Here is a 19,685-nt window from a genome sequence, read left to right on the forward strand (position 1 = left end):
AGTTTTTCTGTTGATGGGGTATCTGTTGCTCTTACTACTGTACATGATCTGAATATTGGTGTTATCGCCACCTCAGGTAAATAGCAGCTTAGTGGGGTTTTTTAGCTGTAATGTAGCAAGAAGTCATTACTGGAGTTACATAACTTGTATCATTATTAGCACAGGAGAATAGCAGCAGTGATTAATGGTTGCAGCTCGGTGGCAGCAGGCACAGTGGTGTTTCTGTGTTTTCCAGCGGCCCGGTGGTGACACATACAAGTCAATCAGAGAGGGCCATTCTACCACAGAACAGGCCTTTTGGCTTAATTAAAGTGATGTTTCAAGCTGCCACCTGGCCTGTACCCTCACGCACACACACATTACAGCCACCCATACAGGACATTACACACACGCACACACACACACTGTATGCAGCTACATAGACTATCAAGAGCCTTTTGCACATTGCAAACTCTAAAACGCACGGGTCATATGGCACGATTTACACAAACACGCAACACCTCAGATGCACACGCACCACTACACATTTGCACATAAGTATACTCGCGCACTAGCACACACGGGCGTAGAGTGACTGGGAGCAGCTGCTAGTGTAATTGCTCGGGGTTGGATGAGGTTATAAATGGTTTCTAGTGGCCGAGAGAGAGGGAGAGCTAGAAAGAGGGCAGCTGATTAGTTTTGGACTGCAAGTTGAACGTGTGTGTGTGTGTGTGTGTGTGTCAGCCTCCATAATGCTGTAAAGGAAGTGTCTATCAGCATAGTCATATCATAGAAGGATAGCATGTTTTTTTTTTTGTTTTTTTTTTTTGTTCACACACACAAATCATACCAACACACACACTTCCTCTCTTTCCCCCTGTCACTGGCTTTCTCTATGACACACATACACACTCCACACACCTGCCTTCCTCTCCTCCTCCGTGCTGTGCCTGCCTCGGGTGCGTTGATCACACAGGTATTTGATATTCATGGTTTATCAGCATGGAGCTACAGCGAGACACATCAGAAAGAGTGGGAGAAGAGAGAGAAGGTGAGGGGGAGGGGGGACAAGTAGGAGTCATGAATAGAGGGGAGAAAAGGGGGAAGCAGGAAAGGAGGGTGCGAGAAAAGGGGAGGAGAGTGGAAAGACGAGGACGAGGGAAGAGGCTACGAACATTTATTTATTTTTTCTTCACCGGAAAAAAGGATCATAGCAGAAACGACCAAAGTCAGACACTTTTTGGGTATAGTGTGGATTGTAAAGGGTGAGATGGAGTGATGCTGATGAAGATACAGGAACACAGAGCGAGGATGGCAGTGCATAAAGCAGCAAAAGAAAGCCAGGAATATGAAAAGATTTGGAGTATGAATAAGCAGAGATGGACTGTGCTACAGTAGGCAGCCAACAATGCTCTCCACGCCCGACTTCTCTCGACCAATTACACCCTTCACTGCCCCCTTTTTACTTCTCTCTCTCTTTTCAGTCATCACCTCCAGCCCTCCTCCTCCCCCCCCCCCCCCCCCCCCCCTTAAAATTCCCCTCAACTGACTTTTCCAGATGCCATCAAATCGACAGGTTTATATAGCCAAAGTCAAGCTAATCATTCCAGGCCCCGCAGTGGAGAAGGAAAAAGCAGGAAAAGAGTCTGATTCCCCGTAATGCTCAAGTTTTAGTTACTGCACACATACAAAGAAGAGCAGAGGCTTTGAAGGTGTGAGACTTGCATTAGATGTGCTGCACTGGAGAGGTTTGGGGAGGATGGATGGGAATGAGTGAAAATGAGAATGCGAGAGGGACAGAAGGCTTCAGAAAGCTTGTGTGTGTGAGAGGGCTTAAATAGGAGAATTTAATGCGTCATCTTTTCCTTCTTTTAAGTGTCAAGTTTTATGTTACAGCCAAAATTTGGTCAGCAGTTAACAAAAAACAAAAGTTATTGCTCCGAGTTAAAGCCTGTTAATCCTCAAAGCCTCGTCCAGCTCACTGTCATCACCTGTGCTGACTTTAAACACTCCAGTCCCATCAATCTGTGGTTGTTCTTATGTAGAAGTTCTTCCATTTCTTAAGTCGGATAACTGAGAAAGAAGGAGCTGCTTACTTTATGGATGCCACCTGTGAACTAGACAAAAAGCATTTTTCCTGTGATTTCAGAGTTTTCAGACAAGCGGTGTTTATCTGAACCGAGTTCAAATTTGAGGCTCACGTTTTCAAGTGCATCTTTCTGCACAGTACTTTGAGAAAAGCTCGTTTTCCGTGTGGCACAATCACTACTTTAGCGTCAAGGATAAAAGCAAAAACGATGGCTCTTCAAATTTAGATGTTTTAATGTTGGGTGTGCTCGTAGGAATAAATGATAAGAGGGGGAAACGAGGAGCCGAAGAGATGGGCGACGGAAGAACAAGTAGAAGCTGGGGAAGGGAGGTGGCGCAAAACAGGGAGGAGATGAGGAGATGGAGATTTAAAAAATAAATAAATGTGAAAGAGCAGTATAAAAATACGAAAAGCGGAGAGAGTGAGAGATACAGGCGCGCAGTGAGAGAGGTGGCAGTGTCTCTCCTTTTGTGTTCCACATGGATTCATCCCTTTCTGTCGGCCTTTCATTCACACTCCCTCGCTCGCTCACTCTGTCATTGTCATGCTCGCACTCTCTCATTCTTCTCACCCTTTTCTTTTCGGCTCCTCGCCTTTCCACCCTCTCCATTTCCCCCCCATCCCTCCTCAAGCCCATCGCTACTTTCCTTTCCATCACCTTCATTCAGCTCCTCTCACTTTGAACCTTCTTTGCCTCCTGTGCCTGTGTGGGTTTTTTTTCTTCTGATTTTCTTGTTGGTGTATTTTCTCTGTCTGGTCTTAATAACAATAATAATCAGTTAGATAATTCAGGATCTCAGAAAAACAACAATTAAGCTTTATTTAAAAGTTGGTACACTGCGTCCAATTTAAGATAAATATTTTGGATCATGACTAAAATTTAGATTATAGGTTATCAGAAGGTTGTAACTTTGTTATACATAGTAATAAAATGTTACTTATAATTTTGCTTACACACTGTAAACAGGGATGTAGTAGGAGTAGAGCACATTTGATGCCCACAGTTGGCCTTAGTGGTAAAATCATGTACTTCAGAACTTTTCCCAGGCTGACCCACAGCTCCTTTCCAAAAAAAAAGAAGGAAAAAGTAGCCTCTCTGGCGGTTTATGCTAATCTTAGCTCCACAGACTTCTCTCCACAGATGGTACCATACCTGATCTGTGGCAGGCCCACTCGCTGCCTGTTAAAGTGCTGTCACGCAGGATGCCTCTTGAGTGGCACGCTCTGAAACCCATTATTTACACTGCTTCGCTCAAGCTGTGACTGCTGCCCTCGCAGCCAATGGAAAGACGGCATCCACGCAGCAGTGTGCAGGGATCGAGGGAAAATTGATATTATAGGTGTAAAGTAACTGAATTATATAATTGAGCTTCGAGATTGTAGTAAGAGCATCAGAGAAAATCTTTTGATTTGTTCCTCTCAGTAATGAAGAAAAGAGGTGCAGGACACAGACTGAAACACTGCTGGAAGTCTTTAACTGTTTTGCTCTGACCTTTGTGACTGCCTCAAACAGCACATTGAACCCTGTGGTGTGGAGTGCACATATTGCATGCTGAATGAGAGTCTCATCAATCAGAAAGAAGAGCAATGAAGTTAAATAGCAAAAATAAAATTTTGACATCGTCTTCAAAATAAAGAAGCCCAAGGTTTCGTTTTTGCAAAGATAATATTCATTATATTTCCACACTAAACCATAATTGTGTTGGTTGGTGGTGGAAATTCTTTGCTAGTGCGCATTTAATGTGTAAAATCAACATTGCAAATGCTGTAAACGAGCCTGCGGTGGTTTAACGACTGTCAATACCTACAAAAAGACACAATACTAAGCCCCCTCCCTAAAATGTTATTAGAAGCATCTGTAGCTTCAATGACAGCACGCATTTGCTGTGACATGATCTTGCTAATCATATGCAATATCACAACATTGATTTCCATCCAGAGTAGCACTGATTTTGACAAGTTCTCGTATTAATGTTGGTCGGGATTTTGGACTCTGTGGAGTCCGATGCATGTAAGAAAATGTCTCGTGCTCTCAGAAGTGATCCTGATGAATCCTGGCGGGAGCATGCCCGTGCTATTAGCGAAGAAAAAGTACAATTAATTGAAGCAACCTCTACCCTCTTTTATCAAAAACTGGTGGAACCAGCTGATGAGCAAGCACATTTTAGCTAACAGAGACCAGCATTAGCTAGAAATGCAGTAAGTTATAGCATTTAAAATAACAGGCTTAACTGATTAGTTAATTAATTAATTGATTTTTAGCTGAGTTTGCCATCTGTGGATACAGTATCAGTCTTAACTATGTCTACCAGACTAACTGCTAACTGCCGTTGCTGGAAGGCTCTCCAGTCTCTTTTGTGTTTTGGAAAGGCGAAAAGGCTTTGGAGCATCTCCGACGTTACCATTTATTTTGCTCTCAGGGTTACCAGATATACTTTCCAGTCCAATTATCTTGTAAGTTTTGCATAACGCTGTGTGAAATATGGCAGTTAAATTCAATCAAACTATTAGATTTAAATCTAAAAGGGAACAGGAGGCTATTTTCAGCCCTGAAATAAAACCTCATTTACAGATCAGTTCTATTGTGACTTCACTTTTCTTCCTATTCACTTACTCACAGCTCAGGAGTCACTTTTAATTAGCCTTAAATTTATTCCAGCAGAATGAATTGCACCAAAATAATTAAATTCCTGTTGTCTTTATTATCCTGCAGCACTCGTATCAAATCGACTCGTGCTCTGTTTTTAATTTTCTCACAACTTTATTCCAGGTAGCATTCTTTTGTCTTTCTGAAACACGCAGACACCCTGACGGTGCTCTTCGTGCTTCCTTGTCCTTTATCTTCCTCCTCCTTCCTTCCTCCCCTTCCCTCCCCGTCCTTTTTACTCCATCCTCACTTTGCCCTCCTCCTCCGCCACTTTGCCTCTCCCTCCATCCCTCTTTCTCCCTCCTCGGTTGCACCCAGAGTAATTCCATCTCTCTCCCAGCAAACAAAGGAAGCTAATGACATGCTGACACCGAGCCCGATGATTGAATTCATTAGGCGTGCACAATAATTGCCAGGCGCTAGCGTGCACGCACCCATCTATTCAGAGGACAGCTGTCAAATAACAAGCAAGAGAGAATAGCTTTTTATTGTTGGAGCTGGAAGAGAGAGGGAGAATGAATTTAGAGAAAGAGTGAGAGAAGCACCTGTTGTGGAGGGGAAGAGACAGAGAGAGCACTCAGCATGTCAATTAGGCTGCTGTGTTCATGCGGGGTTACTGGGAAGTTTACTGCCTGTTTGACGCACTTGGCATCATGATTCAGGTGCGAGGTTTGTGCTTTTTTTTCTATAGGAACACTTTTAGTCAGACGTTTTTAGTGGAGACATTCAGCTGTGACTTAATATCTAAGCCACAACTCTTAGTTCTGAGGTGAGGCCCTAGTCCTGAGTATACAGGGATGTTTAAGAAGAGTACGTCTTGACATTTGTTGGCCATATTTGGATTCTCCGTGTCCTTCAAACACTAAATGTAGTTGTGGCGTTGATCTGGAGTGCATCTGTGCTGTAATGATTTGAAATTAACAGGAGATAATCATATTGGACTGAGCTTGAACACCTCATAAGGCTGACATTAATCACAATATAGATGCAGTATATACTCAGTAATCTAATCAGAAACACGCACTGGCAAATTTGCAGTTATTGAACACTTCTTAGTTGTGTACCTGCAGATGCTTCACAGTAAATGCTCTCCAATTGCATTTGCTTTGATTCACGCTGCGCTTTCAAGTACATGACAGAAGAGTTCAGTTAGCCAAGATATTGGCTGTTGTGGAGCTTCATATAACTGTGCAGTGTTTGTTGTTGGTGGATGGGAAGCAGGTTAGTGTTATGTCATTTCTCATTTGTCGGAGCGGGCTACAATCCTTCTCCAAAATTCTTCCACTGTAGGAGACTGCACTGCAGAACTTACTCGGACTTGCAGCTTATTCACTGGCACCAAAGATCAAAGCTAACACATCACATCCCAACTATTATAAGATGCCATTTTGATGTCAGAATGGATATTTCCTTAATTTATCTGGTTCAGCGTTGAGTAATGAGAGCCGTGTGCCTTAATTATACAACAGAAGTCTCTGCCTGCATATACTAAGCACCTGATTTAACACTTAAGACTGGTAGTCTGACAAAGGATGAACTGAAGCTCTGCCATCACGTAATGTCGCATACTGCTGTTTCTGATGTCATTTAAAAAAAAAAAAAAAAAAAAAGACTGGTAGTCTAACACTAATAAATCTGTTGTAGATAATGAGCTTGCACTCTGATTTACCTCCCTGCTAACTGCCCTGCTGCAAATTATATGCAGGTTCTTTTCATTAACCTCAAGTAGCCAAATGAATGTCCTTTTAACTTTTGTACTTTTGCTAACCCCAAGAAGACGGAGAAAGTGTGGCAAGGCTGAAGGGGTGTTTGCTTTACTGCTTAGGCTAAATGCATGAATGTTTTTTGGTTTGGATGATTAAATATTTATTACGGTGTACGAGCATTTAGATGTATTTAAATGTGATTCTGTCTCGGCGGATTCTCAAAAGTTCTTTTGTAGTCGCTGGTCGGGTTGCTTTCGCTCCGTAAATTGGGCTCCATATCTCAATCTTTGCTCCGCCTCTTACAGAAGACAGAGGAGGACGAGTTGGTCCTGACCCCTGATGGGACCAGAGAGTTCCTGACCTTTGAGATCCCCCTCAGTGACTCGGGTTCTGCAGGTTTGGGTGTGAGCGTTAAAGGCAACCGCTCCAAGGAAAACCATGCAGATCTGGGCATCTTTGTCAAATCCATCATAAATGGAGGTGCAGCCTGTAAGGTACAGTAGCCTCTCTCATGAATAATAAAGCGTCTGAATGGAAACAAAGAAGAAAGATTAAAAATGTGTTCATTCATGGAGGCAAGTTTTTTTTTTTTATATATGTAATTGAAATCTAAAGATGCTGATTCAGTTAAATCTGACTCTAAATGTTATGTACACCAGCAAGTCCTAACTGACACCTGGCCGGCGGCAGAATCATTAAGTTTAGAATTAAATCTGTGTGTCTTTACATTACATTAGAATGTCTTTGTCTTAAAGCTTTTTATATTTTAGGTGTGATTTTTCGATATGCCAAACTTTAAAAAGTAACTTTAACCTTCTAACAGGGAACGTGAGGTAAACGACTTTCCTGGTTCTAAGAAACACTTAAGCTGTGATGAGCTCTATGAGCACAAAGCAGCCTTTCTTCCATGGCTGTCTGTAGTGCTGCAGTCGGTTTCAATAGTCCTTCAACTTGATTGTTTTTCATACAAACAAGCTTGTGTTGACAGCTCATGATAATGGCCTTGAAAGCACTGTTTTCTCCAAGACATTAGATCATGACTAGAAACAGGATCCTCTTAGTGAGTGAGGTCGTTTGTCTGATTAGATCAAGGTTATTGTTAAACCGGAGGTGTAAGTGCTTTTAGGTCTATTTACAGCGTTTATTGTTCAGTCAGTAAAAATACACAATGCACTTTTTCCATAGTGTTCAAAGTTTAAACAGCATATGTAATTGGTTGTTTATTAAAAGGACGGGCGACTGCGAGTAAATGACCAGTTGATTGCTGTCAACGGCGAGTCGCTATTGGGCAAAACCAACCAAGACGCTATGGAGACGCTACGCAAGTCCATGTCAACTGAAGGCAACAAGCGTGGTATGATCCAGCTCATTGTGGCCAGGCGAGTTGCCAAAAGAAATGAGGTAGGAACCAAGGTGAAGGATGGATTTGAATGTCTGGTTCTCGGCTGTGTGAATTTATATAGACCAGGACAATCATTACTTTTTAATTAGAACCGCTGCTTTGCCGATTTTGCTAATGTGTCTTACTGATGATTAAATGGGAGTCTGAGAGGGCTTAAAGCCTCAGTTTTAGAACTTATCCAGCATATTGGCCGTTATATTGCCTGATGTTGGCTGTTTGGAGATAAATCAGTGTCAGAATTTCCAACGTTGAAAAATTAAAAGTGGAGATGGAAGAAACGCCCTTCAACCATTGACATTGCTTAATTTGTCCACCAGGGGGCAGAGCGTAAACGACTGATCCATGACTTGTAAAACAGTTATTAACTTATTTTAAAACAGCATTCACATATCACCTTAGTAAATGGGCTGATTCTTATATAGCGCTTTTCTACTCTCCCGGAGTACTCAAAGCCCTCACCTTAGTAAGGACTCATAAATAACTAAACTAGTGCTGTCAGCGCTAATGCGTTAACACAAACTGACTCGCGTTAACACAAACTGACTCGCGTTAACACAAACTGACTCGCGTTAACACAAACTGACTCGCGTTAACGCATCAAAATTGGCAAATCCCCGTTAACGCAGATTAGTCCGTGTGAGGGGTTCCTCGGCGTTAACGACTAACGCGATTAACAATTAACTCATCTGGAGCATTTTGGGCAGCTTGTCCGATTTGTCCATTCTCCACTCCAGATGGGTTGAGTGCGCTAAAACCTCATTTAATTGCGTTAATCGTGAGGACAGCATTAACGCGTTTACCCACGTTAACGCCGTATTAACATGTTAAAGCTGACAGCACTAAACTAAACATAACAAATGTTAGGGAAATCCACACATGTGGCTGTTATTTTGGATTTTAAAGTGACTAAATTTCATATTGGTCTGAAGAATGCTGTATTAGTCGGGATCTACTCAAGTTCAGCATCATAGCTGTGACCAGCACGCTTTTGTGTAAACCATGCAATCAGAAGATTTTACAACTAGTACAGCAACTATAATAATTTACTGTTTTTGCTCACTCTGAGCATATATGACCTTTTGCAGCAGCCGACTTGGCTTTCACAAATTCAAACCTCAGAGTTGTGCAGAGTTGAGCCGTTTCATTGGGAAAACTGTGGGGAAACATCGTGCCCAAGGCCGTGTCAACATTAGTTTTTGAGCAAAAGAAGGTGGCGTTCATTCAGTATTAATGCTCGGGCTTTTTTGTTACCAGCTGTTCTGTGATTTGAAGCAGTGTAGTGAGTTCTTCGACTGCTGCTGCTGATTCACAAAACATCCAGATTTAGACGCAGACTGCAGTTTGGTAAAGAACTGCTATTTCAGTCTGCTAGAGTCCAACCTTACTTTTAGTATTTTCAACTCTAATGGGGCAAATTTCACTTTCCAATCTGTTAGTATTCAGATCAGAATATCTATAGTTGCAGTTTCCATGTTGTTGGGGGTTTTTTTTGTTTTTGTTTCTCTAAAATTTGGCATTGCTGTTCTTGAATATAGCCACTTAAGTCATTAGGCCTGATTTCTGTGAGTTCCTTTCTGTGATAAATATATAACAACCCAAAGCCAAACCACTGGGAAATACCCTTATAAGCATCAATTAATTATTTCATAAAATAAAAGGAAGCAGTCAGGTCATAGCATTTCACCAACCCCTTACATTCACTCCTGCCTCCCTCGAGGCAGGTGGAGGAAAAATACACGGCTGCGAACTGAGCTGCGCAACTTTTCTCCTCCCCTCAATGTCATGTTTTTACATTCTCCGTACACCTTGGCCTGTCGCCTGCTTGAAAGCTGAGGCTGAATCTGTGTGCACCGCTGCTGCGTGTCTGCAAATGGACGCGCACATCCGTGTGCACGTGTACGCCTCTGGCAGTGCCTGGCTTCTCTGCTCTCCTTTTCCAACCTGGTGTGTCAAAGTTTTGATTTCCCCTCGGTCCGCCTCGTAATTGAAAGCAGAGGCTAAGCCTGGAGGTGTGTCTTGTGTGTGTGTGTGTGTGTGTGTGCGTGTATATATGTGTAGTGAAGCGTGCAGTTTGTGCTTTTGTACATCCAGCTTATGCACATATGCATTTATTTACCAGGATATTTCTGCGTGTCCGTTTGCCAACACGTCCTATGTATATGCACACGCGTGTGTGTTGCCGACATGTCGAAGCAGTGAGACTTCACAGAGAGCGTGGTGGATGAATAAAATTCGAGCGCTGGGAGTCTCGTCAATCTTTGCTTCACATGCAGAGCTGGAGGCATGGCCTGAGGCTGTCCAAGTGTCTGGCTATTTATAAAAATAGAGTCCGTGACACTGAGAAAACAAGAGGAGGAAAACAACAATTTAATACACTTGTTCTCAAAGAGACTGGTCTGAGCTCGAAGCCCCATAGGCTCAGTATAGATTAACGCATCATAACCAGCCGTCAATCAAATATTACTTAAAATCTAATAACACCTAATTACTATAGGATAAGACCTATAGCTCATTTGACATTTAGCGACATATGTGATCAGATAAATCTTTATTTACTCTCCCTCCCGTATCCCCGTCAATCCGATATCAATCTCAAATGTTTGCTTTTGCATAAATCACAGGCTCCACCATTTCCGATCTTTCCTCCATCCCCATAGAAACGCAGTGAACTCCAACCAGCCAACTTCCACATCACAGCTGGCACCCGAAGGGATCGAGACCTTCCAGGAGTTCAATTATCAGCCTGAATATGCAATGAGCTGCGGTGTGATTTGTCCACGTGCCCTCAGTACGGCGAATCCCATCGGCTATTACCGAGGCATTTCACCCCGGCCCCTCAGTCACCCGATTCATTAACTACCTCATTTAAAGTCAAGAGCAGCTGCATGCCGGCAGTCACAGCACCATATGGCGACCTTCGAAATGAGTCGCTCTCCGTAGTTGATTTGTTTTATCCATGTGAAGTTTTCATTAGTTATGTTTGCCATCGTTCAAACGGTTTAATCTGTTCAGCAAATGACTTTCTTCATTTGTAGTGCAAGAAAGGCATCCAGAAAAATTAAGACGTGTTAGCAGTAAAACTGGTAGAAACTTTTATTGGCATACTAACATTTTTTTCTACAGGAGGAGTTATTTAAAAAGGAAATGTCTATGATTTTCTTACCTTTCTACAAGAGCTATTATGGTGTCTTGCTTAAGGGTTTTGAATTTTGCCTTATTTCCAGTGTGAACTTATTGTATTACTCTACACTTCGCAGGCCTGTGCTGTATTTTTACTTGCGTGCATTTATTGGAAAGTTATAGGTTTCTGTGCTAAATAACGTCTTGCATTCACAACACAAGATCGAGTTCAGGGCTGCTGCAAGGGTTTATTTATTTATTCCTTTTTCATAAACAGACTTGTCTTGTCTAAATGACCCCGGTGAATCCCTAACAAGAAAGAAAAAGCAGTTTGATCGATGAGCTAAAGGTGATTCAGGATGTGAACATGTTTCTAGTCTTGCACAAAGAGCCTTCTTTTCTGTAATCTGCCTCATGACACTTTTGCCAGCATCCTAATATTACCACCATATGTATGCTCTCATAAACTGAAGTTTTCTGTTACATCCCTATCTATTCGGCAGTGTTTATAGCAGCACAACCATTCACTGAAGTGAAAGGGATCATTGGGCAAAGACCTTCTGCCAAACTCAAATTCCAGCCAAGCTAGTCATAGTCATTGATTGGAGTCATTTGGTCCCAGTATTGAGTCAAGTTTGATAGTGTCATTTCCTGATATGTGTTAACATTTATGACTGTTATCATTAGAGCTGTCATCACCTTCAGAAAGAAATGCAAAAACCATACAGAAAACATCAGTACATCCAGTGATCCAACGGACAAAAGACACACGTGCACACACCTTCTCAGGCAGTAGATGTGTGCAAAAGGGTAACGGGGCATGCAAATGGTCTATTTGTCCAGCAAGAAAGACTGTCATCATGGGTCTTAAGGGAAATGTCAAGATGCTAGGAAGCTAATCTTCCCCAGCGGGGGATCGCCAGCTCGGTAACAGCCTGTGGCTCAACAGCCGAATGGAAATCCATCCTCATTTATCCTTGTTACCACATTGGTAGCATTAGCATGGATCGCCACCCCTGTGTCCAGCCATTACTATTGAACAAATGTTAGCGATGCTAGGTCCCTTCAGAATCATTCTCTCACTTTTGAGTAAGACTTAACTTCTAGCACTTCACTCTGTCCCCGTTAAAAAGGATTATTTGTTCTTTGTTAACCTTTATAAAAACACTTCACAGGTGATTCAAACAAAGGAAGGAGTTAGTCTTTGATGTAACATCAGCTTCCTCTTCATTCAGGAGACACCAGGGAGCCCACTGGGACCCCAGCAGATTTTAAACACCTCCCTAGATGACCACGAGCGCCGAATCTCCCACTCGCTGTATGGTGGCCTGGAGGGCCTCGATGACAACTTGATGCCCCGGCAAGGCATGCTGCCACGCACGATAGGTGAGTTCCAGCATAACGAATTAATTTTGACCTTTTTTTTGTACTCATTCATTGGCAACTGGTTCTAACATTTCCTGCCTTGTTGTAGTTTATGGCCATTTGCAGGTGCAATGTGATTCCCTGTTTCTTCTGCTTAAGGATGTTTATAGGGTCACAACTGCAGCATTTTACAGCAATTACAGCATTTTGTTTTGTGTGTTCTCTAAGCTAGCCTGCCAGGTTTTGTCAGCATGAGCCAGCAGTATCATCTGGAACCAGTGGTTTTTAATGTCTCTGTCAGGCCGCAGGGGGCAGAGATGGACAAATGCCCCCTCGACAGTTTGTTGCTTGTATGTTTTCTGAAAGTGTCACGCGTGCATTGGTTCTCAAACCTGCAACTCTCCCTGTTTCTAAATAACCCTTTGCTCAAACATGCTCTGAGCTGGTTTGAAAGTGACTGCGTGTGTGTGATTAGCAAGCATATTTGTATCTGTGTGTAAGAGCTTTGTGCGCATCTGTGCAGGATTGCATTTGTGTAGCACTTGAGTGATTGATGGATGGGTGGTTATGTTCGTTAATGTCAAAGAAAGGATTCTGTGCACCAGATGGTGAAATCGCAAAGCTCGCCTGTTTTAATTTCAAGAAAGAACAAAATGACCTGACCATCTTCCTACATCTTGTCCTTTGCAGTTGTTTATTTGCTTTGAATTCTTCAATTTCTCTTCTGCTGAATCATTGCAAATGAGCCCAAAGGGAAAAGAAAGACACAGAAAATACTTTTAATGTAAATGAATTAAGTAGAAAAACAGTAAGAAGAGTTGAAGTAACTCTTATCTTGTATTTTAAAAAAGTAGCTCTAGGCAAATCTGTCTCATTAATCAATGCAACTTAATCTGAAAGTGTTTTCCATTTATGCAAATCTGTTGACTCTGACACTGTCAGTATATATAAAAGTGTAAGCTATGAGTGACAGAGAAAGTGTTAATAGGTGAAGCTCCTCCATGCTGCTACAGTGGCTGCGTTCATCCATGCTTAACAAACAGCAAGCACATAATGAGCGTACAGGGTTGGGAGTGAAAGCACGAGGCAGATTTACAGCAGTTGTCTGCTTAGCAGTGGCAAATGAGATCGCTGTCACTTTGCCGACCAGACAAACTGATGTCTGAATCTTTTGTGAAGCTCGAGTTTATCCTAATGCTTCATGAAGTTAATACATCACTTTGTGTATACAGTTCAAAATCAGCATAATCTGCAGGGGCCTCCAGAATGTACTGACCAGACGTGTTTCAACAGTTGCTGATCTTTAGTTTTGTTGGACGGGAGAAGGCTTTCTAAAGACTGCAAAGAGTCTTTTTCTCTGCCTGAAACGAAAAACAAAAAGCAGTAAAGCTGTCAAGGTTGAACTGGAGCATAGAAGAGCTTTCTGCAAACAGTGGGTGGTTAATATGGGACTTTGTTAAACTTTAAAATCGAACCTGGCAGAGGGTCTTTTACAGAAAAAAGAAAATAATACGAATAAACAGTTTTGATTTTTCGGGGGTAGCTATTAGATAGTTACAGAAGTTTCCTGCGTCTTGTTAACTAAGCAAATATTTGAGCATGCTTTGGTTGCAAGTCAGTCTATCTATGTCGAGAGCAAAAACAAAAGAGGGGGGTTTTGAACAGATATTTGTTATCCGCAGTTTGGGTATGCTGAAGCCCTGAAAAACTAGCCGTTGCACTTGGACGCCAAGTCAGTGTACGAGCTGATGGGTTCTCAGGTTGTTACCAGAGTGGCACAGTCGTTGCAGTAATACTTTAAGGATTTTTTTCCTCTTTCTTTAAGCAAGAGATTCGATCCAAACAAATGGAAACTAAACAAACAAAATAATCTTCCAGAATAAAAATCAAAGTGAAGTTTGGCCTGTTGGTGAGGATGAGATTGTTTGTTAGGTGAAATTAAAGGAAGGCTGTACTAAGAAAAAAATATAGAAATTGTTATTAATATCTGCTTTTCTACTGTCAGTCTCCCTTAAATATGATTAAATATTGTCCAAAATGTGGAGCTGCATCCAGTCACAACCTTTACAAGCGAGAGATGGATTTTGTGAAACATGATGAGGCTCAACTTAAATTGAATAATGTCACCGCAGTGCTGCTGTAGTGTTGCAGCTCATGCCCCATCAGTATTTGTGTCTCCCAACACACGTGCCACGTGCTTTTTTTGATCCTCTGTCACGTGTCTTGTTTTTGTGATTTCACTGTGAACTGACTGGGCTAAGCAGGGAATATCTGATATCAAAGCACCGAGAGTGGTCCGTTTGTCCACCAGGATCAGGCACCGCATGCTTGAAACCTCCAAGGCTGGCCTATGAGGGCTGCACACTCTATAATTGCTATGTGTCACAGACACGTGACTCTTTTCTCTGCTTATTAAACACTTAATCAGCCCAGTGGATTTTTTCCCTTGACTGTTTAAGGAGGCATTTCAGCCTCAATATATCATGTAACGTATTCTGAGTCTTCTTTTTGACACGTGGTTTTAAAATCAAGTGGGTTATAAAAGGATTTTTTTCATGTACTTGAATCACTACAGATAAGCAGTTTGGGCTTTTTAGAACAAACCACAGAGCAATCTCTGTGGTTTTGTGAAGATTGGGAGAGGTAGGGAAAGGATTAAATCCTTATATGAACTCTTGTTTAATTTGCCACTGTGGACTCGGCAAAGAGGATAAAGGTCAGCAATCTCAAACTTTAAGCTGGTAGACTCTGCTTTTCTTAGTATTTTCCTCATAAATTAACATTTTAAAGGTATTTTTTCAAATGTCTTTTGTGTTGTCTATAACTACATTTTTATAAAAATAAGATTTGATGGGGACCAGTCAAACTGGGACTCAGTTTGAATTTTATTCCTCTTCACATGAGGTTAGTATGTATATACATGTAATAAACTGTAATAATTATATGATTGTTGATCTTAATCCTGTGAAAATCACCCGACAGTAATCTGTAAAGTAAAAACTGCAGTGCAAATTACCCACCTGCTTAAAGTGAGTTTTGCAAAAATCATTAGCTGAACATTTTTTGTGTCATCTGCATCTTTCTTCTCCTTCTTTCTAGGGTGAGAATTATAGAGGCTGTGCTGGCAATTATAAATAAACATTGGATGGAGGGCCGATAGTCCGGCCAAACCCATCATAAACATCAGAACTTTTCTCCCAAACAATTGATCTTTCATCCCCGTTCTTAAAGCTATTAAAACTTTTTCTAACATTCATTCCACATCGAATTCTTCCCTTTATTTATGTCTACCTATAAAATGACTGTTTTGGCCCTCAGACCAGGTTTGCTGCAGTAAATGTCAAGTTTTTGATCATGACTTGACTTTAGAAGGTTGGTTCTATAGAACCCTTCTTGTTTGGATTGGAACAGTTTCTTTAATGAAAGTAGCGCTGGTGGAATCTAATGTTTGTCTTATAGAAAGATATTTTAGAGCTTTTTGACACCGTATTTGAGTGAAAGAAGACACCTCCAAGAATATGTCCAAACATGGGCGGAAAAACCCAAACTTTGGACATGGTTTCACACCACTACAACATAGGGTAACAATCGTGGCGTCTTTCTGTGTAATTTGGGTCAACCACCACTTTTAAAGTGCATGTCTGGGAGTTGGACGAGTGCTCTGGCCCGTGCTTACGTTTGTATTGATGGACCAGCTGCAGGATTTGCAACTTTAAGTTGTAGTAACTCCTGATGATTGCACGAGCTAACTTGTCACCCTTTGTACTTGAGTCAATTCCCTGTGAATTAACATAAATGTGGTGATTCGCCAACATAGGCAGCTGTGTTATGACTGATGTGAATACAGTGGAAGGGTCTGGAAAAACAGATGCACGGCTATGAGCTGCTCCATTGCTGCTAGTCAGGAGCTGTCAGGAAGAGACTAGAAGCAGGTCCCAGATGGGAACGCATGTGAACACAAAGTAGAGCTTTGCATGCTCAGCAAACCTTCTTAAGATAAATACAATTGTGTGTGTGTGTTTGAGTGCTGGAGGGGTCTTTCACAGTTCCTTGGAATAAGCCTGTTCTTGCGTTGTGAGGGTGCAGCTAAACATAAATCATGCATTAAGCTTTCTTAGAGGAGAACTTGGTTTCGAACATATCAGCTTGAATTTCGGACCGCATGCACTCTTAGATCGCTTGCTGAAGATGCCAGGGATAAGAGAGCAGCTTAATTATTCCTTCAGGCCAATAGCTTTCAAGGCCCAGCACCCCTGGCAATAACCTCTTTGCTAATTATGCAAATACATTGAGACAAGACAAAATTAAAAGGAGGGAGGGGGGGAATGCTCCGCATGGCTTTCACCTCATGTTATCCTCCCCTCCTGCTACTTCCAGTTTCATTCAGAAAGTCTTTTGTACCCCCTCCTTCCCTCTTGCCAGTTCCATGTCCCCCTTTTTTCCTTCAAGTATTCAGCAGTTGTATACAAAAAGCATCTAATAATACTGGAGACTCACCAATGAAATGCTGCCTATTGTTCCACTGCAGCACTGTCTAAAATTATTACAGCCGTTGGGAACAATAATTTGTGTTTATTGGTTCGATTCTCAGGTGATGTTGGGTGTGTGCTGCGTCCACATGGCACAGCCATTGTCGCTGGCTGTCGGCTGCCCTCGGGTGCTGGAACTAAAACAAAGAAGCTTTTTTTTCCCCGTCCTTATACCGAGCAACTGAGTTGACAGATTCATTGGTTTCCTACTCAGTAGCTGCCAGTTGATTGTACTGCAGTGATTCAAACTGTGACATTGATGGGATTCTCAGTGTTGCGCATTGGACTGCTTAGGGAAATGGGATTAAGTGGTTCTGTGAATGCACATGTGTGCGGACGCTTGTGTAAAATGTGTGTGGCTGTGGTCTGAGAGAAAGAAGTGGCCATGCTGTGCTGGAGGACCCGCCCGGACTCCCAGATTCACAGTGAATAACAAACATGCACAGCAGGAGGCGGGGCTGAAAGGAGGGCAAAGACACACACTAAAACCACTAGAACAGTTGTAGTTGTTCAGGGAAGGTTAAGGCCGTGCACTTTGCACACTTCTGCAGATCCAGCACAGCACATTCACACTGAGTGTGAGAGAATTCATGCTTGTACACATCTATATATCTATATATCTATATCTACACATCTATATATACATCTATATATATTCCTAGAAATGTGTGCATTTATTTCTTATTTCTGCATTTCTTATTGTCTTTTTTCTCCCACTACTTTTTTAGTCACTACCAAGCACAAGGAGGCTGTAAATATTAACTATTTCATCATTGGCTTCTGAGCTCTCAATTTTGAAACCAGAACCATATTTAGAAGGTGGAGGGCAAAGTAATCAGTTCCTGCTGCTAACCTTGATTTACAAGCAGCTTCCCATACATCACTTACAGATAACTGCTGAAGTACAAGAATTTCAATCACCAAAACTGCAGCACAAACATCACTGTAAGTCATATTATTCCTTTAAAATAACACTCTAAATAGGGTTTTGTGTGGCGCAAGCTTTACTGCCTTATTATGTTTCCAAAATGGGATTAAAAAGTACGTTGTGCATCAGTCCGTTCACATAAATAAGATGTCACTTTGAACATTGACCGACAACATTTTAATTGACCTCTACACACAAATTTGCATACCCTAACACACTCAAACCTCCTCATCGCTCCTTTGTTTTCTCCTTTCAGCTCATTTACATCAGGTCATTCACCCATGCTAGCTGGATGAAATGACATGCTGCGGCCCTGCGGTCCCCTTGGTGCCTGGTTAAGAGAAGCAAACAGCAGGCCTGGCTTAGACCTCCTGGTCTCTGACAAACAAACTCCTCCCTAAGCTCAGTACACAAGGCTTTTATGAAGCATTGAAGATACCCTTTTTGATGCCAGTTTCAAAATACAGATTAAAGACAAAGTCATGTGCTGCATATCAATGAGAGTTTTTAAGCTGTGCTTTTCAGAGGCGGAGAAAGGAGACTATTTAATTTTTTTTTTCTGCTTCAACACAGACTTTTTTTTAATCTTTATTTGTGAGGGCACAGCTTGAATTAATCATAGTGTTTTGACATAAGAGCACCATTGTGCCTTCTGCCAGACTCCTCTTGGTATAAGCTGATTAGCCAGAAGCCGTTTCACTCACCGTTTTTAAACTTCAAAATATGTTCTGTGGTTTCAAAAGTTACCCGTGTTTCATTGTATTTTGTTGTCCCTTTCCAATTAAACTGTGACTGCAGTCTCACGCTTAATACAGTAGTTGTCTTCTGTCACAAATAAATGAATTCCTGAGGGTTTCTCCAGTCAGCGTGCTCCTTTTTTCAGTTTTCATGATTTTCACCTTGGCGCCAATATAAATCGCGGATGCTGTTTTCTATGTAGGGATTATTCCAATAAAATAAAATCGCTGATGAGACATAGTGTCTTCTCAACTCTCAGGTTCTCCATATTGATAAATCGCTGCAGCACTGACTGATTAGGAAGTGTGGCTCAAATGTTCTCTCTGGAAATAACTCCTGATTTACGCTCAAGCACACTGACGGGGATGCTGTGTGGTTTGTACAGTAGACGGCGGCTGAGTACCAATTCATTTGTTGAGATGTGCACTTGTCTCATACATCTTACTGAACTGTAAGAAGAAGCAAGACTCTAATTTGAGTCGTGTCAATAAAACATATTGTTCTTCATTAGTGAAAGTCATGAGAAATGAAACCAGTCAGAAAGAAGCGGTATAAATGTAAACTAACTGATTTTGTTAGATTGCTTTACTCTGTCACACCGAGCTGTAAGACTTTGTGTTCTGGCGTGTTGATTCTCCGTCCTTTTCTCTCTTATTATTGACTTGAGAAATGCTGCTGTTGCTCTGAGTCTCAAGGACTAACATAACAACTTGGCTTTAACCTTTTCATTTTTTCTACATGTATATTTATGTCTTTGTCAGAGTGGAGATATACAAGTCTTCTTTGTGAAGTTGGGAACACAGAAAACTTTGGATCTGAAGGACCAAAACACATAAACACAGCGATGAAAACATAAGAATAATGAAAAGTATATTTTTGTCCCCTGCAGGAAACTATCAGCTCTCACCGACCGTCAACATGCCGCAGGACGACACTGTGATCATAGAAGATGACCGGCCGCCACTTCTTCCACCCCACCTTTCCGACCAGTCGTCCTCGAGCTCGCACGATGATGTCGGCTTCGCAGCTGATGTGACTCCACCGTGGACCAAAGAGCTGCCCAATCAGAATCACAGGTAGGCGGAAACTGTTGTTTCTGGTTAGCGTACAGTTTAACACGTTTTCCACAGAGCTACTGTGCCTAAATCTAACAAAACGGCATATAATATCTGAAAATAAGGT

General features: G+C 41.8%; 1 protein-coding gene across 4 annotated transcripts in view; it reads left to right on the forward strand.

Moving 5' to 3' along the window:
- The window catches only part of pard3ab (par-3 family cell polarity regulator alpha, b), a 250,718-nt gene that overhangs the window by 138,293 nt on the left and 92,740 nt on the right, over window positions 1-19,685 (forward strand). For all 4 annotated transcript variants that reach the window (XM_085378508.1, XM_085378509.1, XM_085378512.1 and 1 more), the window contains 4 exons: window positions 6,727-6,915; window positions 7,652-7,822; window positions 12,179-12,329; window positions 19,393-19,579. In XM_085378508.1, coding sequence (XP_085234634.1) covers window positions 6,727-6,915; window positions 7,652-7,822; window positions 12,179-12,329; window positions 19,393-19,579 — 698 coding nt within the window. The remainder of the gene's footprint in view (window positions 1-6,726; window positions 6,916-7,651; window positions 7,823-12,178; window positions 12,330-19,392; window positions 19,580-19,685) is intronic.

This window comes from Diplotaxodon limnothrissa, linkage group LG18 (genome assembly GCF_057381915.1).
Source record: "Diplotaxodon limnothrissa isolate DT_005_m linkage group LG18, D_limnothrissa_male_GT1.1, whole genome shotgun sequence".
NCBI classification, from domain to species: Eukaryota; Metazoa; Chordata; class Actinopteri; order Cichliformes; family Cichlidae; genus Diplotaxodon; species Diplotaxodon limnothrissa.